This window comes from Ovis canadensis, chromosome 1 (assembly GCF_042477335.2).
Source record: "Ovis canadensis isolate MfBH-ARS-UI-01 breed Bighorn chromosome 1, ARS-UI_OviCan_v2, whole genome shotgun sequence".
NCBI classification, from domain to species: Eukaryota; Metazoa; Chordata; class Mammalia; order Artiodactyla; family Bovidae; genus Ovis; species Ovis canadensis.
The window spans coordinates 118,739,886-118,765,087 of record NC_091245.1 but is presented as its reverse complement, the minus strand read 5'-3'; the positions used below and the strand labels follow the sequence as shown (position 1 = coordinate 118,765,087).

The window sequence follows — 25,202 nt, the reverse complement described above, 5'->3', positions numbered from 1 at the left end:
AACTCTCATAATCTTAGTCTGTCACTTGGCGGCTCAGACTGTAAAGTGTCTTCCTACAACGTGGGAGACCTGGGTTCAATCCCTGGGTCAGGAAGATCTCTTGGAAAGGGAAATGGCAACCCACTCCAGTATTCTTGCCTGAAAAATCCCATGGATGGAGGAACCTGGTAGGCTACAGTCCGTGGGGTTGCAAAGAGTAACACATGACTGAGCAACTTCACGTTCAGTTTTTAACTATTAGAAGCAATCTTCAGGAGATATTTTTTAAAATCCTATTGTCATTCTATATATTAGCAAGTGATAAGAGAATCTTATATCCCAACTAGCACAAAAAGACTTTCCCTCAAGCCTCAGGTTTTCACTGCCATGTTATGATTGTGGGGGCCCTTCCCAGGTGGCTCAGTGGGCATGATTACAAATATTTTCACAATTAGACATTTTCTCAGCTCATACCTTAAGTAAAGATCCTCTGGCAGGGTAGAAGGGGTGCTTAATACCTGTGGCCCCTCGCTCATTTAGTAGGAACAGGATACTTATATTTTAGATAAAGACTCAAAAAGAATTAAATGATAGAGTCAGGGTTAGGTAGGAGGCTCATGCCAGCGAAGATTTTATTTAAGAAAAAAAAAATGTAACTGAAAATAAAAGTCACTCAAAATGAATGAGAGTTTCCAAAAACCCTATAATTCTTCAATGGCAGCTCTTGCACCCACTGTTCAAGCCGGTTCTAACCCAACCAAGATGCTGGAAGGCAGAGCACACAGTGGTGCCCATGAGGCCAATGAGGGCGATGAAGCTCAGGGCTCCCCGCTGCCGCTTTCTGGGTTCTAAAAAAAGGAGGAAAGAACAGAAGTTACTGGGGATGCTCCACAATTACAATGCTGTCAACATCCACCAGCCATTCTATCAAGGCACTTGGGGTCATACATTAGACCACTTGGTCTTAAGAGGTCAGGCAACTCTTTAGCCTAAGCTGTCAACTGTCAGATACTGCATGTAAAGCGTCACAATAGTATTGGACTTGAAAACGAATTATAGGATAATAATTAGAGCACCTTTGCTTTAGGATCTTTGGGAACCTTTTTCCTCTTCCGAAAGGTAAGCACAGCCAGAAAAGTCCCTTCCCCACTCGTCTCTCAGAAACACCATTTATAGTACTGCTGAGAAGCAGGGGATCTAAAGTCTGCGTGCCTGGGTTTGAATCCTGGCTTTCTAGTTTACACTTAGTAGCTCTGTCTTAATCTTTCTAAGCCTGTGTCCTCATCTATATATTAATACTGTCTATGTCATGGAATTCTTATAGGGCTAAACGACATATGCTGAGGTCGTTTATAGTGTTCTAAGGAACAGCTATGCTATGCTGTTCTATGTAAATGCTATGCTGTTCTAAGGAACAGCAACAGACACACTGAAAACGTTCAATAAAAATGAGCTTTGTTATTAAATTCTATTCAAAGGTTAACAAAAGTAAAGAAGATAACCAATCTCTCAGCTTGGTTATCAAGTTACTTTGATAGCTACAACTTGGTTATCCAGTTACAGAAAGACAAAGTAAATTAAGGTACTTTGCTTTTTGAAAAGCCTTGCTAAGCAGGAAGTGCAGTAGTGCAGGATTTTAACTTTGTTTCCTTGGCAGACAGCAGCATGTCCTTACCTCCAGTGTAATAGCCGTAAGCATAGAGGACTCGTCCAACGATCCAGGCCAAGCCCAAGCCAGAAGCTATGCGCTAAAATAGAAGGGCTCTGTCAGCGTTTGCATTCAAGAAACAGGCAGATGTTTATTGACATCGAGGATTGATTACACACTTTAATAAAAAGTTAGCGATTTCACAGATACGGTAAAGTACTCCCTACCAAAGTGAGGGTAGAATGAAATTGCTTTCAGTCAGGAGAATCAAAGCACTGTGATCCTTCTGTGCACTGCTCACAGACCTGAGAGGTGACTGCTGGCCTGCTCCTCGGGAGGTGGGATGGCAGGAACCGCCGGGCTTGCCCTGGAGGAGTCAGGGTGCTAGAGCACGGTGGCTGTGCTCTGGAGAGGCAGGCCTAGGGGCTGCAGGGCAGCAGGAGAGGAAGCCAACGGAGAGGCAGGGCTGGGGGCAGCGCTGTGGGCAGCGGCCTGGGTGCTCCGCTGCTGAGTGCTGCTTCATCAGTGAGGGGCCCCAGAGAGCTCCGAGGGGCTATGCTGCGCCCTACGCCTAAGTGTGGGGCTCGCCCAGAAAAAGCCAGAGGGTGCTGTGTTCTGAACCCCAGAAAATGCAGTCTTGTGGGGGGACAGTCTCCCTGTTTCCAACACCCTTCAGAAGACAGAGGAAAAACTCATGAGAGATGGAAAAATCCTTCCATTTGGCCGCCCTCCTGGGGTGACAACCCATGTGGTCCAAAGGAGGCCAGGGAGAAGGAGAGAGAAGAGGTGAGGACGTGAGTCACTGGGTGCCACAGTCCTCAAGCATCTTTCCAACTCAGCACTGTCATCAGTGGGGTGAGGTTCCTACTTCAGGGTTTTTATTTGTTTGTTTCCATGATTTTAGGGAGTGTTAAATATCGGTAGGCGTATGAAACAACTATCAATAAACACCCAGGCACATATGTCTCTATCTAGGAGGTCTGTAGCCTCTATTAGGTTACTCTGTAAACCCAGGAGCTGCATTAGGCACTTGTCCTCAGAGTAGTCTCAGAGTATTTTTAAAGAACTAAGCTCAAGGAACAGGATCCTGGGGTGCAGGACAGGAGCAGAGGCTTATGAAGTCTCAGAACCCAAAATGTGAGGTACCGGTCCTCTGGTCACAACCCAATGGAGGGGACATTTGGCCCATTGAAAGGAAAGTTTCTGTCCAAAGCAAGACCCAAACAGCAACTAACCAGAGAACCTTGCTTTATTTAGATAAGGTGCAGTGCAGACCAAACCTAGGGCTCACAGGACCACAGCAGCCTACAAGGCGCCGAGGTGCCCCCTCAGCCCTGCCCTCACCCTCTGTCCACCGCCGAAGCTGTGCTGCTCACTGCGCACAGGCAGACCAGACCGGCTCCTGCTCCAGGGCCTCCCCTGCCCATCCCCGCCTGGGGGTGTCTGGAGGCACATGCTCCCTCCCAACTGCCTAAGTGTCACCTTCGCAGCAAGGAACCCCTCCTGACTGCGCCCCTCAGCACTGGCCCCCAGCATTCCCTCTCCACCATGCCCGCTTGTGCTTCCTCTGTGGGGTGCACCACTTTCTAACATGCTACACGGTGCATGAAGCTGAAACTCCAACACTTTGGCCACCTGACGCGAAGAACTGACTCATTGGGAAAGACCCTGATGCTGGGAAAGATTGAAGGCGGGAGGAGAAGGGAACGACAGAGGATGAGGTGGCTGGATGGCATCACCGACTCAATGGACATGGGTTTGAGTGAACTCCAGGAGTTGGGGATGGACAGGGAGGCCTGGCGTGCTGCAGTGCATGGTGTCGCAAGGAGTCGGACACAACTGAGTGACTGAACTGAACTGACATCATGTATTGGGTTGGCCAAAAAGTCTGTTTGGGATTTTCTATAAGCCATGTGGGAAAACGCAAATGAACTCTTTGGCCAACCCAATACTTGCATTACTTTCTCGTCTGTAACCCCAGCTAAGAGTCAGTGCATGAGACCAGGACTCTGCCTGTTTTGGTCGCTGCAGTAACCTCAGGCGTCCAGGAACTTCCTGCTGCCTGAATAAACACAGCAAAGGAAAACTCGGTAAACATGAACAGGAGCAGATAGTCCTGGGTTCAAATTATGACTTTTTTAGTCTAGTTATTTGATCTTGAGAAAGTTATACAGTATTCAGGAGGTTTCTCATCTGTTGAAAAAAAAAATGGGAAAAATTCTAGCTGCTTTAAGAAACTTTGTCAGAAGTGAAAGTGAAAGTGAAGTCACTCAGTTGTGTCCCACTCTTTGTGACCCTGTGGACTGTAGCCTATCAGGCTCTTCTGTCCATGGGATTTTCCAGGCAAGAGTGCTGGAGTGGATTGCCATTTCCTTCTCCAGGGGATCTTCCCGACCCAGGAATCGAACCAGAGTCTCCCACATTGCAGGCAGACGCTTTACCCTCTAAGCCATCAAGGGAAGCTTCTTGTAAGAAGTAACAGAATTTAAGTCTTTAAAAATATGTGGTGCCTAGACATCAAAGATGTTCATTAAATGTTCATTTCCTCTTCTCTCCCCAAAGGCTCAGTGAATTAAATCTACGAAATCTAATTAGATGCCTCCCTCGTCTACCTACCACCCCCACCGCACCCCCCAAAAAACACTTGTGCTGTGCGTGCTCAGTACTTACTGGGTGGTAAACACCTCCGACAGCTAGAAAAAATAAGAAGGGAGGGTACACTTCCAACCTGGAATGGATAGAAAAAAACTTGTTTTTAAGAAAAGCACCCTACTTAAGTATGTCCATGTAAAACTAAGAACTTTTTACATTCTTACTTGCCAAGTTAGAAATTTGAGAGTAAAAATAATCATTGAGTAGAGGCGGAAGGCCGGACCACTAAGATCATCCACCTTCTTTTGCTTTGCTTGGCATTAGAGGTAACTCAGAAGACAGTGAATCCAAGGCCTCAAAGCTAACAAAGTGATGAGGTGAATCAGAGTCACTTGCTTATAGAGCTCAAAGCCGCTCAGCCCTAGGCTGGGACATTCAGCATCAGTTTAGAGAAGACTTGTTGCAAATACTGCAGAAGAGTGCTGTAGTTTTAAAGACATGTTGGGGGAAGGAGGGGGTGGAGGTTAGGGTTAGCAGATGTCAGCTATTATGCGCAGAATGGATAAACAACAAGGTCCTATTGTATAGCACAGGGAACTGTGTTCAATAGCCTGGAGAAAACCCTCATGGAAAAGAATGTAGGTGTAACAGAATCACCTTGCTGAAAATAACACAGCAGAAATGAACACAACAAGGTAAATCACCTTCAATTTAAAAAAAGAAATGGAAAGAAAACTTTTATCCAGTCTCTCACCATCCTAACAACTCTTAATTCTGCTTAATATTTAATCTGTTCATAAACACATTTTACGATACTTTTAATGAGTATCCATGACCATCATCGCAATTACTCAGCAAACCAAGGGTTGAAGTGTAGGACAGAAAGCACCCACTCTGCAGATGTCTCAGGGGCCCAGCCGGGCCAGCACTCACGTGTTCTGGTGAGCTCGCTGAATGCAGTTGAAGATGTGCCCGTTTTCAGGGTCAGTGCTGTACATGGTAGGATACTGTGAAAACAAAGTGCGTGTGATCATATGGTCAAGAGTAGCATTCAGTGTTGAGAATTAAAATCAGCCTTAAAGACAATATATCCCAAAGCATCTTCTGTCATAACTTTGGTAGATGATCATTCAATTTCTGCTTAAATACATGCAGTGAGAGAGGTCTCGTTCTCAGAGGCAGACTCAGCCTGGGTCTATTAATATCCAGAACAAGGATGTATGTCTGTGCCATTCAAGGGATGGAGGCAGCATGCGCGAAATTCAGTGCTCTCGTTGACATTATGCCGCCACTGGTGGCTTTGAGATACACTATGAGCAGCAATTGGGAGACAGCTCCGTGCCAGCAGTCAATCAGATACCACATTCTTTAAGGTTCCCTTACTAGGGGAACCGAAACTGTGTGTGAGAATGGTAATGGATGTATGCATTGACAAAAAGAAACTAGACATGGGAACTTCAAAAGGAGTTCTACTTAGGGAGCCCAGTTATAATTATTCAACAGAGTAGACATTTCAAGCTGCTCTCCAGGGATCGCTTCAGTCATTATCCCTTCTAGATGAGCTGGAACTAAAGGAAGCATTCAGTAGACCTGCCCCCTACGTCTTAATGTCCAAGCACGGGATAACCGTGGCACCACGTGCTTCTTTGCTACTCGGGAGACAGGAAAATCACCAGAAGACATCATTTTAAACTGGCACACCAGGAAACAACTGCTATTTAACCCCCCCTTTTAAAATGTTATTTATGTTTGGCCACACCTCGAAGGTTGTGGGATCTTAGTTACCTAACCAGGAACTGAAGCCAGGCCCTCAGCAGTGAAAGCATGGCGTCCTAACCACTGTACCACCAGGGAGTTCCCTGCTAAACCTCCTTTAGGAAATAACTCTCCTCCCAGCAAAGAGCTCCAGACAAAAGCACACCTGGTTTTTCTACAGAAGAGACAAAAGGGAAACCAGGCCAAAGTGACTCTCTAGCAGGGGCCTGTATTCCTTTCTTTGCTCCTGCCAGACAGGGGCAGAGTTTCTAATAGGGACAGCGCCAGCGCCACTAGCATCCCACCTCTCTCTCCGTGGCTGAAAACAGGTTCTTGCCCCCGACACGCCTATAAGGGCACCACTGTGTTCCCACTCACCTCCACTTTGTACTTCTTGCGGGCCTTGGAAACATTGATGGCTAGATGAGTTACCATCAAGAAGCTGGCAGCACCAGTTAGAATCACGAAACCATATTCCTTAGAGAGCACGGCCATCCTGACTCTGTGGGAGAAAGAACACATTAGGGTGCCGCCCGGCACCGTGGGCGCTGTGCCACAGGAGGTCTCAGGAGTGCAATGCTCTGTTACCAGCAAGTGTATCCCTATAGACGGAAAAGAGGTGTGAGTGATCTGATGGCTCTAAGAGGTAGTCAGAGATATTAACTACCCAGCAGAATCTCTAAAAAAATGACTGACGTCTGCAGTATACGTGCAGAAAAGTTCACGATCACATGCTCTTCTGTGCTGGAGTTCCTTTGATCAACACTGCATTTGTGAGATTTATCTAAACCACTGCAGGGGTCATTGCCACAGGATGGTCTGGCCACTAAAAACCACAATTTAAAGAAATATTTCATAAGGCAAAATGCTAAAAGATTACCAGAAGGAGACGGACAGACGAAAAGGGAAAAACAGAAAGAGAGAGAGAGAAACGGGGTATAAACCAGTGAGTGCAAGATGACTCCAGGCTTTCGTTTGTCTGGTGGCATGGGGGACACTCTGAGGGCAGGAACCTCTAGGCCTCCCTTGGATCCTGAGGCACGCGCTAGCACAGCTGCAGGAGCATCGCACTGGAAGGGAAGGCATTGTTTTTAGTGCTTCGAAAGCAGAACGGGGCTCTGAGCAGCTCTTGGAGAACCCAAGGTGTTCGTCAAATCAATACTTCAAAACTAACCCCATGCTGTGTCCTGGTGCCTGTAATGCCACTTACTTTGAAATGTATCAAAAATGACAATATAAGCTAATATAGCAAAATATTAATTCTAGAACCTGTGTTAGATATATGTACGATAAATGTACAATTTTTTCAACTTTTCTGCATGTTTGAAAAATTTTCTTAATGAAATGTTTGGAGGAAAAAAAAGCTCATCTCAGCATTTTTCAGTATTCGGCAGTTTCAGCTCTTTGAGTTCCTGTCCTGCCCCAGGAGGGAAAGAAGGAAGGCCAAGGAGAAGAAAACTTGGTGGTTGGGAAGAAGCTCTAATAATTTCAAAGTAGTTGGTGCACCTCCAACCTCTCTGATCTTTATCACCAGATGTCCAAAGAGCACGGCAGCACACAGAGAAAGAGCGACAACGCTTCCCGAGCTCTCAGCCGCTGGCCCGCCACGTGCATGGATGCCGCAGGCCGACAGCTCCTGTGTGTGTTCTGCCTTCAGCTAGAGCTTCCATCCCTGCTAACAGTCTGGCTACCATCTCTCGCATAAACCTGGGAGGGTTACCCTGCTCCAAAATGTTTCCAGTCATCCTCACTAACAACCCTACCAGATGGTATTTTCCCCATCTTCCAAAGAATGCCCAGAGGTTAAGTAATGTTCCAAAGGTCTAAAAGAGAAAGTAGCAGAGTTGGGATTCAAATTTAGATTCCAATTAGGTTCCAATGTCCCCTTTCAATTCCACTTGACGATGCAGAGCTGAATTGACACTACAGTCACAGCATCTTTCTCAGTGTGGAATCTGGGGCCTGTAAACAGCTCAGCTCTTTAAAAGTTTAAGTTTCCCTTGAATCTGCAAAATAACATTTGAAAACAAAATCCTAAAATCTGCTCACTCCTCACCATGTTTCACAATAATTTCCATCAGTTTCCCTTGCTATATTCTTTCTTCACCTGGAGCTGCGTGCTGAGGGGTACCTACCACCCTCTTCTTTGGGACTGTGGACACATTCTGCAAAGGGCCATTCCCATGACTCAGCACCGAAGTCACCACCAGGTCAGCCTCTCCTGGGCCATCACGTGTGGCTGCAGAGAGCAAGGAGTCTCTGGTTGCCCTCCAAGCTCCCCTGCCCTCATTCGCTTCTAGAGTTAGTCATTTTCAGAGTTTAGAAAATCAGCTTGGGGAGAAAGCTTTAGTAGTAGATAGTAAAACAAAAATATGGAGTGAATACCAAACACCTCTTTGAAAATTAAAATAAACATGACTACCTGATTACCCTGGAGTTCAACACGTCTAGGCCAAACACCCTACTGAAAATGAAGCTATCTCTGACTATGCCAAAAGCTGCCTGTTTAAGAATTATACGGTCAGGCTCAGCTGGTACAGAATCTACCTGCAACGCGGGAGACCCCGGGTTGGGAAGATCCCCTGGAGAAGGGAAAGGCTACCCACTCCAGTAATCTGGTCTAGAGAATTGCACGGACTGTATAGTCCATGGGGTTGCAAAGAGCGACTGAACGACTTACTTCCCTATCTGGTTAGGTCAAAGTTTCCAAGCTGAAAGTCCATTCAGACCTCAGCTTTGGATGGCAGGCTGGGCTCCCTCACAGCCTGGGGTCACCTTGTGACTTTTCGGCATGCTTGTAATCTTCCCCCAAATCCCATAAGTTCCATTTTACAGAAAAGGAAATAGAGGCATACGTAGCGAGGTGAAGGCAGAGCTAAGACCAGAACAGGCTGTAGAATTTCCCCCCAAATACTCCAACTAGCCCTGGCAAAACATTCAAATTTGTGGCCAAATCACTGGCCTCTGTTTCTCTGGCCTGTAAGGGTTTGGGTAGAAGAAGGTAGGTGGCAGGACAGAGTTTTGAGCAGATGTTTCTACTGCTGGCAATGAACTTGGAAAGGCAACTGCTCAAAAATCTGCAATTTGGGGCTACCCTGGTGGTCCACTGGCTAAGACGCCATGCTCCCCGTGCAAGGGACCCGGGTTCGATCCCTGGTCAGGGAGCTAGATCTCACATACTGCAAATAGGGGTTCTAACGCTGCAACTAAAGACCCTGTATGCCGCAACTAAGACTCAGTGCAGTCAAATAAATAACTAATACATAAATGTTTAAGAAAATCTGTAATTAGAAATTAATGTTTACTGCCGTGCTCCTCTTCCAAATATAAATGCCATTTTGGAGGACATGCTCAGGCAGTCACACCCTAATGAAAGTGCATCTCCTCACACGCTGCTGTGGTGATAGGTACTGGGGGAAAAGGAATCGGGGTGGGGGCAAGCAGAAGCAGGAGCAAGACCTTTGAAGGGCAGAGAATTTACATTAAGGGGGACCTAGAGTCCGATGCTAAAGTAGGTGGTTTGCAAAAGATGGTGTAATGGGTCAGAAACTGTAAATGTGCCAGGGGCAGGAAGAGAGAGGAGGCCCTCCCCGAGGCTCTCCCTGCAGGGGCCACGGACACACCTGCACAAGTGCTGGAGCCAAGCCTGTTCAGCCCGCCCAGACACCTCCACGCACTTTTACCCAGTGAGGAGTCCTGCTTCACTGGCACTGCAGCCAGCACTTCCCAGCTGGCGTGATCAGGACTAGAATAGAGAGAGCAGCCAACTGTCCAGCATCCTCCGTGCCAAGCACAGAGTGTGTGCTTATAGAAAGCTGTAGAATAAATGAAGCAAGCTGTACGTCCAGGTGGCTTTCAAAATGATCCCTCCACTCAGCACAGTGCCTGGCATCAAGTATGTGCCTAACCTATGTCAGTTTCCTTTTTATCCCCCTTAAGGTATCTACTGAAACAATGGAAGCAATTGGATGTATGAATTCCTGGAGAAAGAGATCAGAGCACACAGAAAAGCTCTTTCACTATAGCTGATGAAGACACAAATCCCATGGGGACTGAAAATGCTTACAGCTTGTTCTTTAAGAAAAGAATCCATTTACTTCATGGAGGGGTCCAAAAAAAAAAAAAAATCTTCATTTGACGAATCCCTATTTTCTGAGAAATCCAGGACAGAGAGCTGGACACTTGCAACCTGTCGTGGGTTCGGGTGTGTGCACTGGGAAAGGGGAGGCACTTCAGTTCACAGCAGCCGTGTGCCAGGCAGCACCAGTCACACCCAAGGCTGGGCCACCCGCAGCTAGTAGATAGCTCCCGGGCACAGGCTTGAGAAGCTGATATGTGGAACATAAACCTCCCTTTGACAGGAGCACTCATTCGGACTGCACACCACGGTTCGTTGATTATAGACCTGCTCTGTGTCACCAGCAACCCATATATCTACCCAGCAAGATAAGGTTCGTGGGGTGGGAACTCTGCCCTAGACTTTGCCTTCTACATGGTGACAGACACATATTGGTCCTTTTGGAACTGAACTTTCATGACCAGTATAGATTACTCTGTAACTATCTTGGTTGTATAATAGCACTTGTTAATTTTCATGCAGTTTTCAAGGTTAGTCACACACCAGCTGTAAAGATTAAAATTTATGATCTGTACAAATAAAAATTTAGTTAGTTATTTGCAGCGTTACATGCTTCTGGGGGACATGTAAAACAGAACCATCTGGAGAACAGCCTGAAAGCAGGTAGTATGCTTTATACTGTTCATATTTTTAAAATGCTCAATAATTCTACTGGGAATCCTAAGGGAGTAATCAGGAAGGCAACAGATATGGTTCAAAGACATTCACTTCAGCACTGTTTATAACAGCAAAAACATAAATGGTACAGATGTCCAAACAAAAAGGACTACCTAAATAAATAAGATGGCCATAAAATAGAATACAATTATCAAAAATAGTGAAATATTTCAGATGGTGAAACAGATTTAAAATACAGAATGTTAGGTTAAAAAAAGACAACAAAGTGTATATCTTAGTTTTCTCAATAATAGAAAAAATTAAAGAAGAAAATATCAAAATCATAAGCATAGTTATTTTTAGATGGCTGAATTAGATTTTCCTTTGTACCTTTCTAGCATGTCTAAAATGAGCAAATATATGCCCAAAAGTTATATGAAAAATGGCCTAACAGAAGACCTAAACAGACATTTCTCCAAAGAAGACATACAGATGGCTAAGAAACACGTGGGAAAATGCTCAGCATCACTTATTAGAGAAGTGCGAATCACAGCTACAACGAGGTTTCACCTCACACTGGTCAGAATGGCCACGATAAAAAAAAATCTGCAAACAATAAATGCTAGACAGAATGAGGATAAAAGAGGGAACCCTCTTGTACTGTTCACGGGAATGTAAACTGATAAAGTCACTCACTATGGAGAACAGCATGGAGATTTCTTTAAAAACTAGGACTAAAACTACCATATGACCCAGCAATCCCATTATTGGGCACATACCCTGAGAAAGCCACAATTCTAAAAGACACATGGACCCCAGTGTTCACTGCAGCGCTGTTTACAATAGCCAGGACACGGAGGCAGCCCAGATGTCCATCGGCAGATGAATGGATAAGAAAGCCGTGGTACATACACACAATGGAATATGACTCAGCCATGAGAATGAACAAATCTGGGTGAGTTCTAGTGAAGTAAATGAACCTAGAGCCTGATACAGAGTGAAGTAAGTCAGAAAGAGAAAAATATCATATATTAATGAATATACATGGAATCTAGAAAAATGGCACTGATCAATCTACAGTAGGGCAGCAACAGAGATGCAGACAGAGGGAATACACCTGTGGACTCAGTGGGGGGAGGAGGTGGGGGATGAACTGAAGAACTAGCTCTAGAGCATATACATTGCTATATGTGAAAGGGATGGCCAGCGGGACTCTGCTGGCTGAGCAGGGAGCTGGACCTGGTGCTCTGTGACAACCTGGAGGGGTGGAGTGGGGAGGTTCAAGATGGAGGGGACATACGTTACCTACAGCTGATTCAGGCTGATGTATAGCAGAAAGCAGCACAACATTGTAAAGCAATTATCTTCCAATTAAAAATTAGTAAATTAAAAAAGAAACCAGCAAAAAAAAAAAAAAAAGGTCTGACAATAATTAGTAACTGAGGAGACAAAGGAACAGGCAGTACGTTATAATGGAGTCAAAGAGTCAGGCCTGACTTTTAGCTTGAACCCTGTTACTTACTCACTAAGTGCAGTACACAGCCTTGCAGGTAAGTGTGCAGTTCTGAAATCAAATTGTCTGGGTTTAGAACCTGGATCTCATACTCCTAGCTGTGTGTCCTCAAGAAAATTACTCAGTGTCTTTCAGCAGCCTCGACTTCCTCGCCTGTTAACTGGAGATGATCATGGCACCTACCCCACTTCATACAGTAGTTGTAAAGCTAAACAGGGACACTGTCTCTAAACACCCATCAAGCTACCTGCCACATAGTAAGTACCCAAGAATGTTATATATCAGGTTACACTATGTGTGCTAATGTTCCGTTAACTGTCTTTGCTCTGATTCAGTGATAAAAGGTGATGGCAATGGCACCCTACTCCAGTACTCTTGCCTGGAAAATCCCATGGACAGAGGAGCCTGGTAGGCTGCAGTCCATGGGGTCGCAAATGACTGAATGACTGAATGACTTCACTTTCACTTTGAATATATGATGATAGGAAACATTTAAGAATTTATAATTTTGAATTACCATTTTAAGAGAGCAAACATAGCTTATGACTGCACACATGCCCCTTTTTCCCAAACTCTTAACAGCCAGCATGTTGTAACAGGTTATCTGACAAGCAGGAGTATCCAGAAGGAAGCAGGCTTCTAGCACAGAGCACGGAAATCAGCAAGCTCTGGTCATGCAAGCCCCCCTGTAGCCAGACCCCCTCACACTGCATGGGGCCGAGCGCGTGTTCATTGACTTGTCGGGTTCACTGCGTGCCTACTACGGCTGCTCCGTGGGCTGGTGTAAGAGAGAAGATGATACGCTGGATTTGGCCCCTACCCTCAGCCAGTTCATGTTCTATTGGAGGAAGGAGGCAGATAAAAAAACAAATATTCAATTCCAGATTTTTCCCTCATAGCAATAATCAGAAACCAAGTACAAAAACTCCGCACCAGGGCCTTCCCTGGTGGTCCACTGGTTAACAATTCACCTCTCAATCAATGGGATGTGGGTTTGATCCCTGGTTGGGGAATGAAGATCCCACATGCCAAGGGGCAACTAAGCCCGCACTACAAAAAAAAAGATGCTACAACCAGGCCCTGATGCAGCCAAAACAAATATTTTTTAAAACTCCTCTCAAAAATGAAGCTAAATGGGTTGGGGAAAGGCAGAAATAGGACACAAGTGTGTCCTATTCTCTATTTTATTCTATTCTCTCCTCACTTAGTAATTACAGAGGTATTTGCTTCTAGTTAACTGCTTCCTGGCACACTTAAGTCAAAACAGTTGAGAGAACATTAAACTGAAGGTTTACAAAGAATTAGTTTTTCTTTTTATTTAGAAAATTCTTGTCTCTTATTTAATAGCAGAAATCCTTTTGGGAATGTTTTTATTCCTAGCAGACTTGAATGCTGTTTATGATTTGTCTTCTGCTATGGGAAACTCTAAGGAAGCACAGACAGTGGGAATGCTGCAGTTAGACTCATGTTCAGACCCCACCTCTGGGAGCTTGGAAATGCTATTTAATTTCTCTGCGAAATTGGAGAATACTTTTTACTTCACAGGATGGTTTGAGGAGTTAAATGAGATAAGCTAGACTAAGCATCTGGTATGAACACTTATTAAGTGTTGATCCAAATACAAAGACATATCATACGTGCTGGCAAGTATACATATCTGTCCATCTATGTGAATACCTCTTAAATAAGGAGGATATCGACTTTTCTCCAAATCAGTAATGTGCTCTGACTTAGGAATTAATTCTGATAGTTTGGGATAGATTCAAATTTGGCAAAAAGCTGGTCTATTAGATTCCTGATGTGGACAGCATAATGACAGAAGAAGTTAATTTCCTAGTGTGGATAGCATGAGAACATTTAATTCATTTATTCAACCACAGTATACAAAGTGTCTATTCTATGCCAGGCACTGTTTAGGTGTTGGAATATAGCAGTGGACAAGACGCAGTCCCTGATCTCAGCACACTGACATTCTAATGACAGAGGACTGACATGAAATACGCAAAGTCAACCTGAGAGAGCAATGACTGTGTGTGTGCGCGTGTGTGTGTGTGTGTGTCCGCATCAGGTCCTAGTTGCATCCTGCAGGACCCTTCATTATGGTGCACAGATTCTCTAGTTGTGGCATGCAGGCTTAGTTGCTCCACAGCGTGTGGGATCTCAGTTCCCCAACCAGGAACTGAACCTGCATCACCTGCACTGCAAAGCAGATTCTTAACCAGTGGACCGCCAGGGAAGTCCTCAGCAGTGACTATTACAGAGAACACACGAGACAGTGGTGAAAAGGGGATGGCTGGGGGAGGGGGCTACTACAGCAGGATCATCTGCGGGAAGATCGCTTTTCTGCAGCCAGCCTCTGCTCTGACACATGAATGTAGAAGAAACAGACATGCAACACTGAGGAAAAGAACATTCCAATCAGAGGGAAGAGCAAGTGCAAAGAAAGGCTCTGGGTAAGGAAAGGCCTGGACTCCAGTGAACGGTGAGAACAGCTGGAGATAAGGTTAGAGAGTCAGGTCCAGACTATGAGAGGGTCTTTACACGCCATGTAACGTTTCAATACTTCTGCTTCTCCCTCAAGGGACTAAGATGAGATAAGCAGAAGAAGAAAGCGTATGCAACTGTTAAGTGTTAGCAGAGGAAGCATCACTTTCCAAAGGGAAAGGCGCTTGATTAAAAAGCAAACATGACCATCGTTAACCATGTGAGCCTTGGGGTGGATTCAACTCCAACACATGGAAAGAGCTTTCCAGGTATGAAAATGGAGAGACCCTAAAGGTAAGGAAGAAAGAATTCTGAAAAGAAGTGGACCCCTCTGTGAAGAATCATGAATAGAATATGCCCTTGACTTTGGTGAGGGGGACCCTGTGCGGCCAGGCTTTAGGGGAACAGTAGAAAGTGGAGTCCATGTGTCGAAGGTCAAGAGACAAGTGGGCTGTAAGGGAATACATCTCGGGCAGCACTCCCTCCTGAATTCGCTCCCACTGTCCAGTCCCGCCAATACGGCCTGTGTGAGTCCTACCCCTTCCCAGGCAGCCTTTCTTCCCGATGGACCCTCACCAGCCTTGGGCTCTACCTTTGGATGTTTGCATATTTTGAGAATACCTTAGAAACCAAATTACTCCTACAATATATATATTTAAACAGCAGCATTTCTGTTTGTAACTTTTTTATTTATCAAAATGTTTATTACTGGCCAAACATAACTTTCTGAGCACATATCAGGTTGGAGGGAAAAAACCTAGGAAGCATAGTTAAGCAGATGGGGCATGGGACCAGACCAGTGGGTTTCTAGAAGATCAGAAAACACTGGTGCCCTGGTGACTGGTGGGGCCTTGACGTCTGCGTTGGAAGGAGCAGGACTTGGAGCAACAAGTCTTTGGTACAACCAGTGAATAGGCGTGGGTTTTTTAAAAGCTACAAGGCACCACCGTCAAGTCTCACTTGAGGACTCAAATGAGGCTGTGTTGTCTCACCCCTAGAAGATACGCTCTTTTCCAGTGCTTGAATGCATGGGGTTCATAATGCTATCTGGCTCAGGTCTCTCCTCCAGGAATGACTGGCTGACTCTCCGAGAAACACCACCACTGCAGTGCTTATACTTCACTTACTATTTCCTCCAATTCCCGCTTCTGCCAGCACTCCCCTTATCTCAGTGGGGCAGGGGTTCCTTCAGTTACAAAAGGATTAATCAGAGAACTTCCTGAACTACACTCAGCAGAGTACTCCTGGGGTAAAGCTCTCCTTCACTATTCACTCCACTCCCTCTGAGCTGCCAACAGAAATTCCCCAGGCACAATCAGCCGTGTGCAAATGGAGCAAAAGGCAAGCTGGAGCATTGGGCAACAACAGTCTCAAATAATTTATGACTTTTGAGTCATGAAGTTAAAACAACTTATCTTTTACTAAATGAAAATCAATCAAATATTTCAAGGGAGAGAGCATTTCAACTTTCAACTCTCTCTCTGCCCTCAAACAAATAAATAAAAGCCAGAGTGGGCAATGGTAACCCCTACTTCCATTTCAAGATTGCTTTTCTCCATCGGTACAGCAATTTCTCAAGTTTTTATTATTATTATTATTATTGTTAATGTACCAGGAGTGGGCCAATGCTAGAGCACGGACAGCTGACTGGGTGCCATTCCCCAGGACTTCATTAAAATCCTTATTTGGCTGCCTGTGCTATTAATTCAATCTTCCTTACTTTACATTTTATGTGGTATTTTTTCATGAGAATAATACAAGGATGGTAACTTAAAGGGCTTCATCTGACCATATCAAATGGACTTCTATCACTGGGAGGTGGTTCCAAAAACTCAGAAGTTGTGCCAGAGGTCTACTCAGCCTATACCCTTTAATGAAGTAGTCATCCAGCCTCGTTTCTGCCTCCAGATGTATCTACAAAGGAAAAGGCCTCAAAATTATTTCCAGGCAAGAGAGCTGAGCCCATATAAAGCTCCATGGAGAAAGTTAAGAGCTTGGAGAGAAGTAGCACAAAAGTAATTCTCTATTTCCATGATGGGAGAGGAAAAAAAGTTTCTTTGGGCTCATCCTACATTTTTGAAATGCCAGTCTGGTAACTTCTATGCTAAACAGATGGTAAAATCTGTTTGAGAGTCAAAGTTTCAAATGGCAGCTAGATTTTAAAAGGAAGACATGGACAGTTAAGAGAAGGAAAGAAGAACTATTCTCCACAATTGTTTTGCATATTCAGTAGACAATTCTCCAAGGGCTAAAAATGAAGTCAGTTGAATAGGCAGGCCATCACTTCTCCAGTCTCAACTATTAATTCAAGTGAGGCAAACAGCAGAGGCAGATCATAAAGTGGGTCTCTCCGAGTTTCTCACATTCTTTAATTCCTCATCAACACTGCTAGCAGAACACTCAGCAGGTGGAAGTCAGCTATAACTCAGGGGAATGGAAGAGCTGTCTTTTTAAGAGATAAACATCCTATGATTCAAATCTATTCCATTGAAGATTAAGTAGCTACAGCTTGGAATATAAAATATTCAAGTTCCACAGGCCATTAAAAAAAATACTTATTTATCTTTTTCAGCCGTGCTGGGTCTTTGCTGCTGTGCAGGTTCTCCCTACTTGTGGCAGGCAGGGGGCTGCTCTATATTTGCAGTGTATGGACTTCCCGTTGCAGTGACTTCTCTGTTGTGGAGCATCAATAGTTACGACATGTGGGCTCAGTCGCTGCAGCTCCTGGGCTCTAGAGCTCAGGCTCAGTAGTTGTAGGGCAGTGGGTTTAGTTGCTCTGCAGTCACGTGGGATCCTCCTGGATCAGGGATCGAACCCATGTCTCCTGCACTGGCAGGCAGATTCTTTACCCCAGGGCCATAAGGAAGCCTCACATGTGTCGTTTTAATTCCAATGTTTTGATGAGCTGTCAGAGCTGAGGATACATGGCTATACCACTATACTCGCTGGGAGCAGGAGAGGGGCTGGTGAAGGACCAGCTTGATGCTCAAGTCTGAGTGAATGCTTCCTGGTTATGTTGGATGAGCCTGCACTGACAGGCATACTCTGTTAAGTGAAGTCGCTCAGTCGTGTCCGACTCTTTGCGACCCCATGGACTGTGGCCTACCAGGCTCCTCAGTCCACGGAATTTTCCAGGCAAGAGTACTGGAGTGGGTTGCCATTTCCTTCTTCAGGGCATCTTCCCAACCCAGGGATCAAACCTGGGTCTCCCGCACTGCAGGCAGACGCTTTACCGTCTGAGCCACACTCTGTTAAGGTCAAAGCAAATTACTTGCTCTCTTCTTCTCTGGAGTCTGACTTCAGCGTGAAAACACACTGAACACACTCGCCTAATGGAATTGCCCTTGGGAAGAACTGCTAAGTCAGCTCATCAGGAATCGAAGAATACTAGACTATAAGACTGAACAAATCCTGGGTTCCCTTGTTTGTGCAGTGATGAATTCTCCCAAACAGATTCTTGAGCCAAGAATAATTGACCCTACGGGCGAGAGTTCCTTGATGTGCTGGCCTAGAAGCCTTGAGCCACCATGGACCATCTGGAGCTCAGCCTCCAGGGAGGCGTGATCCCAGGGACAGGCTGCAGAACATGTCCCATGGTCTAAGGGCACCAACCTCAGAGGACAGCGGGGAGAATAGGGAGAAGTCATGGGATGCAGAAGAGAATAAAACTCTTGTAACAACGCATTCCCTCAATGCTGGGAGAGGCAAAGAGAGAAGAGGGCGGCAGAGGATGAGATGGTTAGATAGAATCACTGACTCAATGAAAATGAACTGGAGAAAACTTTAGGAGGTAGTGGAGGACAGGGAAACCCGGTGTGCTGCACTCCATGGGGTTACAAAGACTGAACAACAACAATTCATTCAAGGGAGCTGATTTGATACAATCCATTCAGAACAAACCATTTCATCGGAAGGAATGCTCACTTTAACCAAGTCCACACCTACTTACTTCCTCAGTATTGCCTCAAGATGAGGCCTTCCCCGTGTTATCCCCTACTGCATGCTGGGTACCCCGTGCAGTGCAGGGTCACAGTGGTCCCCAAGACAGAGAAAGGAGGTCCTGACATTCCAGAAAATGGAGTCAAAAGGAGGACGACAACTTGGGAGGAGGGGAAGAGACTGAACTAAGGTCTCTGAAGGATGTGATGTGAGATGTGAGAATATAGTGGAGAAAACAGCAAGTACAGAGGCAGAGAAAGGAAAGGGCTTCACTTGTATAAGGAAGAAAAAGGAGACCAGTGTTGGCTAGAGAGTAGTGATATAGACTAGACAAAGAGTGGTAGGAAAATCAACGATTATTAATAACATTATTATTAGTATTTACATTATTTACTATGTGTCAAACACAGTTCTAAGTATATTAACTCAATATACATCAATATTAACTCATCTAAATCCTCACAGCATCCCTATGATATATTATTACTCCATTTTGCAGATGAGGAAACTGAACATGAGAAGGTTAAGTCATTTGCCCAGGACACGCAGCTATCACAGGGAAAGCCTAGATTCACACACAGCCAGGTGGTCTGGCTCAAGAGTCGTGCTCTAAACCCTTGGCTATATATCCTTTCTCAACAAGGTTGGGGAGCAACTTTTTTACTTCCCCAGACCCTCTCCTGAGGATAAAATACATTAACGAGAATAGACAGCTAATAATTAACTCCAAGTCTGTGACTGATTAAAGCCCGAGAGCTTTCTAATTGCAAGAAGAAAAAAACTTGGAAAAGGTCCAAGTTTGTTTTTTTTTTTTTTCCTTTCTTTTTAATGAGTGTTAGCACTGAAGTTGGAGAAGGCAATGGCACCCCACTCCAGTACTCTTGCCTGGAAAATCCCATGGACGGAGGAGCCTGGTAGGCTGCAGTCCATGAGGTCGCTAAGAGTCGGACACGACTGAGTGACTTCACTTTCACTTTTCACTTTCATGCACTGGAGAAGGAAATGGTAACCCACTCCAGTGTTCTTGCCTGCAGAATCCCAGGGACGGGGGAGCCTGGTGGGCTGCCATCTATGGGGTCGCACACAGTCGGACACGACTAAAGCGACTTAGCAGCAGCAGCAGCAGCGCTGCAGTATGACAGAGGAGATATTACAGAAAATTTAAAAAAAAAAACAACCTCTAATCTTTCAGGTGTACAGGTTTGTAAGGAGCAAAGCAGCAAGAAATTGGCACTTCTTATATTATGATTCCCATACAGCCTGTCCCTTAATTAGCATCATATAGGATCGGAGGGGCAGAGTGAAACTAAGCTCTGACTTCTGAAGAGGAACAAAAAAACCTCTGAGTCACACTGACACCGCTTGGATTTTCCATCACAAGAAATGTGGGTGGACTGTAGGTAATTCTTAGCAGTTGCTGAGTTCCCGTGAGTCTCCATTCAGAGTCCCTCTGAATGAAGGAACTGCACAGGCGGTGGCGCTTGTCTGAAGCAAGTCTAACTCTTCAGGCCTGTCTGTACTTAGACTGAAGCTGTGTCACAATCATTCACATTTCTTAGGCTGGAGAAGTAAAAAAAGCATATCGATAAAAATAAATTTCTTAGGCTGTTAAATAAAACAGATTGAATTAAGGCATCAAAATATTAGAATACAAGTTCCAGTTAATGAGTAGGTGGACTCAAGAAAGAACTCAGAGGGTAACAGAGGATTGATGATTCTAATTGCCAAAATCCTTAAAGGTATTTGCAAATATATTTGGAAGGTAGTATAACTTCCCCATAGGAAAATAGGTAGACAACATAAGAGACAGGGTAAGGTAAAGTGAAGTCGCTCAGTCGTGTCTGACTCTTCGACCCCTGTGGACTGTAACCTACTGGGCTTCTCCGTCCATGGGATTGTCCAGGCAAGAATACTGGAGTGGATTGCCATTTCCTTCTCCAGGGGATCTTCCCGACCCAGGGATCGAACCCGGGTCTCCCGCATTGGAGGCAGATGCTTTAACCTCTTAGCCACCAGACAGGGCAACACAAAAATTCTATTTTACATAGTAGTAACCTACCTGGTAACTTCTGAATTCTTCTTTTTCAAAAGGATGGTATACTCATAAGTAGTATTATAAATACACTCATAAGTAGTATTAATGAAACCAGTTGCAAAAAACCGTAGCAGTATATTCTTTTAAACAAATATTGCTTTTAAAAAAGGTAAACAGTTCATGACCAATTGTGGTTGGCAAGGCTGTTCTGAATACAGATTCAGAATATTTAAATAGAAATATAGGGAATATAGATTCCCTGGTGGCTCAGATGGTAAAGCGTCTGCCTGCAATACGGGAGACCCAGGTTCGATCCCTGGGTTGGGAAGATCTCCTGGAGAAGGAAATGGCAACCCACTCCAGTATTCCTGCCTGGAGAATCCCAGGGACGGAGGAGCCTGGTAGGCCACAGTCCATGGGGTCGCAAAGAGTCGGACACGACTGAGACTTCACTTCACTTTATAGGGAATATATTTAGATATTGCTATCTGTGCAGCTGGCACTAAATTACTTTTTGATAGATTGATTTGTCATTCACTTCATTCCAGATTTCTCCATGTAGGTTCAGCTCCTTTACTATTCTCCAGCTTAGGAGGTTCTCCTTCACAAACTGCATCTCTGCAGAACCCTAACCTGGCAGGATTAAGTCTAAATAAGGGGTAAGACTGCCCTTCTCCAGTTTTGTTCCTTATCTATGGAATAAGCCCCAAAATGCGGTTTCTGTGACTGGACACAGTACCTCTACCAGTATCTCTGTTTTATATATAGTAACATCATTTGGGAGTGGGGTGGGGAATGGCTTGACAAAGTTTTCTATTTCTGTAACACTGTGTCAGGAGGGAAGCTTAACAGAATGTCTTTCCCGGCAGAAAGTATTTGTTTGGATTTTAGATATAAACGTATTAAACTCAGTTAAATTTAACTTCTGTGAGAATAAACAGTTCCCTGACTATGGTACTATATGCTCATTACTGAATTGGTTGACCTAAATTAAACACAGACTGTAATTTTGACCAGTAACCTTGGGTGCTTCCCAGAAACTGTAGGCTCCCGATGATCTACAGATTTCCCATGGGGTGCCCTTGCTCCAGCTCCCACGGACAGAGAAATCTAACATCTGCGGCAATTCCACACGACCACGCCCAGGTCTACAGCACCTGCAAAGAACCACATCTGCAGGGCAGTTGGGAGTCCTTCCCTCGAGAACCGTTTTTCTCTGTTAGAGGATTAACGCCACAAGCCCGAGGCTCTTCTACCCACACTCTTTGTCTCTGCTTTTCTTTTACCTCTTTTCCCACACTCTGGTCCCCGAAGCTACAATGTAGCGGTAAACTTAGTGAGGAAAGTGTTAGCAGAAGCCAGAACATGGGGGAATAAGCTACCAATCAGCCCCCAGCCCCTTCCACCGCCCTGCAGCTGCCCCACCCCTGGGGCCCTAGGGCTCCCTGCATCCACATCAGACGAAGGGCTCCTCTGAAATTCAAGACAGAATCTAAACCAAGATTCCGCCTCCTCTCTTGCTTTAAGGCGGCGGTAGGAAATGACCCACTGGTAGGTTCCAATACAAACATACGGAAAAATGTTTCTATGAGGCCGGAGGAAAATAAACACAATTCCCTGGGAGGCCCTCCCGGAAACTTCCTAGCAACACATGCACAGCCGCAGCTGGCGCAGCGCTTTTCTTGCAGGCCACTTTAAAAACCTGTGTCACCCATCAGGCCTGCACTGCCAGCTGCTCCTGCAGTGCCCTGCGCGCCCATCCTGTGCACCAGAGATGCAGTTGGCAAAGTCGGGTGGGCTCCGGGAGGCAGAAAGAAAGCGCCCGGGGTCAACACAGCTCAGGGAACGGGGGAGAAAAAAGGAAGTAACTGAGGAAGCGTTGACCTTGAGAATCTCCCTGAGTTTCAGATAGCGAGGCTAGCCTGACTCAGACGTTCCACCCACTACATCATAGGGAGGATGGAGGGCAAAGGGGTTGGAAAAGTAGAAAAAAGAAGGGAGCCAGCGAGCAAGCTGGCTAGGGTTGGGTTCAGCTAGAGATGGCAGAGATATGGGCAGTGCCCAGCGCAGAAGCTGAAGTGCTCCCCCCCCTCACCCCGCCCCGAGGCCCACTCTCTTCGCTGCCCACAGGGGCCGGGACTCACCTGGATCACCTTTGCTCACCCGGTGCAGACCGTAGTGCGCAGCGGAACTGTAGGTGCGGCGTCCTTGGCCTCTATCAGAGTGGGGCGTGGCCCGGAGCAGTCCCCGCCCCAACCCCGGGCAGCACAAGGCCACACCCCCAAGGCTGGGCTCCGGGTGCCCGAGAGGGACTTCAGAGTACCACCCCCGGGCCCCTGGTTTTGAGGCAGAGTCTAAATTTTCTTCCTCCTTACGGTTGTCTTCCTCTGTCCATGGAATTTTCCAGGCAAGAAAACTGGAATGGATTGCCATTTCATTCTCCAGGGAGATATAACCCTCCCACCCCCAAATACATTTATCTGTTCCTTTCTGCAAATGCCGTCGTGGCCGCCTTCCTAAACTCTCCCAGCCAGTTCATATTTCTCGGGTTGCATTTGCTGCATGAAGTGAAGTGAAGTCGCTCAGTCGTGTCCGACTCTTTGCGACCCCATGGACTGTAGCCTACCGGGCTCCTCTGTCCATGGGATTTTCCAGGCAAGAATCCTGGAGTGGGTTGCCGTTTCCTATTCCAGGGGAACTTCCCGACCCAGGCTGCACGGTAGGACCTTAATAATTTATCCCTAGCAGAGCCACCGTAGTTCGCTTCTAGGCGCTCTGCGGTGAGGGCGGAAGGGCGCGTGCGCGAAGTGGGAGGGCGCCCAGGCAGAGGTTACCTGGGAGGGGTGCGTATGTTCTGGCTGCGTTTAGTTTGGGGTAGGCGCTCACGGTCCTAGATTGCTGCATTCACCGGATGAAAGGGTTTAGGGATGTTAGAGCCGGTGTGTTTCCCTAATATTGTTAGTTTTTCCAAAATCGGGCACCTAGCACTTCGAGCGTGATGGCCGCACCCATTCGCCCCCCTCTTCACACACACTGCCCGCTCGCCCGCTCCAGCTCTCCGGAAACGAGACCGCACTGCCTCAGGGACCCAGAGATCCTTGACAGCGAATTTCCGCCCCAGTTAGGCCCTCTAGTCTGGGCATGGTGCGGTGAGATTTTAAGTGAGGGCTGCAGGCTGGGTCAAGCTGGAAAGAGTGGAGCTTACTTAAAAGTGCTGTAAGCTCAGCCCCGGAACAGTCTACTGCAGAAAGCACCAGTTTCCAGTTTCACGTGTCTTCAGTGGGCCCGTCACCCCTTTACTCTGGACACCACATCCTACTAGGGGATCGCCGCATGTGAGCCAACCCTAGTGTCTTTGATGTAGGGGTACTTCCTCTCTCTATGAGAGCCTGTGCTTCCAGGTTGAGGTGTAGAAAGGTTGGAATCTTGATCTTGGAAAGGCTCTAGGTTGGGTGTTTTTTTCCTTTTAAGTAATTTTTCATATTCACGTACCCGGAAGTATTTTGAGGGCTCATAAAACAGTTACTCAACAATAGTTGTCTCAACAACTTCCAACCAGTCTCACGCTTTCAACTTCTTCAGTAAAGGGAAAGTGAAGGTGTTATTCGCTCAGTCCTGCCCAGAGTCTTTGTGACCCCATGGACTGTAGCCCGCCAGGCTCTTGTGTGTTCATGGAATTACCCAAGCAAGAATATTGGAGTGGGTAGCCATTCCGTTATCCAGGGGATGTTTCCAACCTAGGGATGGAACCCTGGTCTCCTGCATAGCAGGCAGATCTTTATGTTTGACCCACCAGGGAACCCCTTGTATTTTAGGGTTTCTGGCAAAGAACAGTTTTCATTGAACACTGCAAATAAAAGGGTAGGAAAGCATTTGTACATTATTGAGGGGCATTTCCCCACTCCTTTGCTTCCATAGATTGAGGGTGTTCTTTGTTGTAGTCTTTTGGTCTACCTCCCGCCATCCCTCCTCCCGCCCCTCCCCTACTCCTCCCTACTCCCACCTCATTTCATACGTTGACACCTAATCCCCTCTCTGAAGGTATTCATGGGTTGGGCCTTTGGGAGCTATTAGTTCATGAGGGTTCAGTTCAGTCGCTCAGTCGTGTCTGACTCCTTGCGACCCCATGAACCGCAGCATGCCAGGCCTCCCTGTCCATCACCAACTCCCGGAGTTCACTCAGACTCGCGTCCATTAAGTCTGTGATGCCATCCAACCATTCATGGGGGTGGGGCCTGCACAAATGGCATAAGTATCCCTGTAAAAGAGACCCCAGATCGCTCCCTTGGCTCTTCTGTTGTATGAGGACACAGCCAAGACAGCCATCTGTGAACCAGGAAGAAGGTTCTTATCAGACACTAAATCTTCTAGCACCTTGATCTTCACCTTCCCAGGCTTCAGAATTCAGAGAAATAAATGTTCACTGTTTAAGTCACCCATACTGTGGTATTTTTGTTATAGCAGTAGGCCAGCAGTAAGACACTTGGTGACTGTTCTATGTAAGAAAAGGCAGCCTGAGGTG

At 46.0% G+C, this 25,202-nt stretch overlaps 1 protein-coding gene across 1 annotated transcript; it reads right to left on the bottom strand.

The window, feature by feature from the left end:
- Positions 1-581: 581 nt before the first annotated feature.
- MGST3 (microsomal glutathione S-transferase 3) lies at positions 582-23,732 on the bottom strand. The gene is made up of 6 exons (XM_069547682.1): positions 22,825-23,732; positions 6,353-6,476; positions 5,153-5,226; positions 4,298-4,355; positions 1,655-1,727; positions 582-827 (listed from the first exon to the last, which is right to left on the bottom strand). The coding sequence occupies exons 2-6, from the start codon at positions 6,467-6,469 to the stop codon at positions 691-693; spliced, it is 459 nt and encodes a 152-aa protein (XP_069403783.1). The 5' UTR covers positions 6,470-6,476; positions 22,825-23,732; the 3' UTR covers positions 582-690.
- Positions 23,733-25,202: the final 1,470 nt, after the last annotated feature.

Coding starts and splice junctions, on each gene's coding strand:
- MGST3 (XM_069547682.1), bottom strand. CDS start 6,469: ATGGCCGTGCTCTCTAAGGAATATGGTTTCGTGATTCTAACTGGTGCT. Junction 5,227..6,352: donor GCAAGAAGTACAAAGTGGAG/GTGAGTGGGAAC, acceptor TTGTTTTCACAG/TATCCTACCATGTACAGCAC. Junction 4,356..5,152: donor CAGCGAGCTCACCAGAACAC/GTGAGTGCTGGC, acceptor TATCCATTCCAG/GTTGGAAGTGTACCCTCCCT.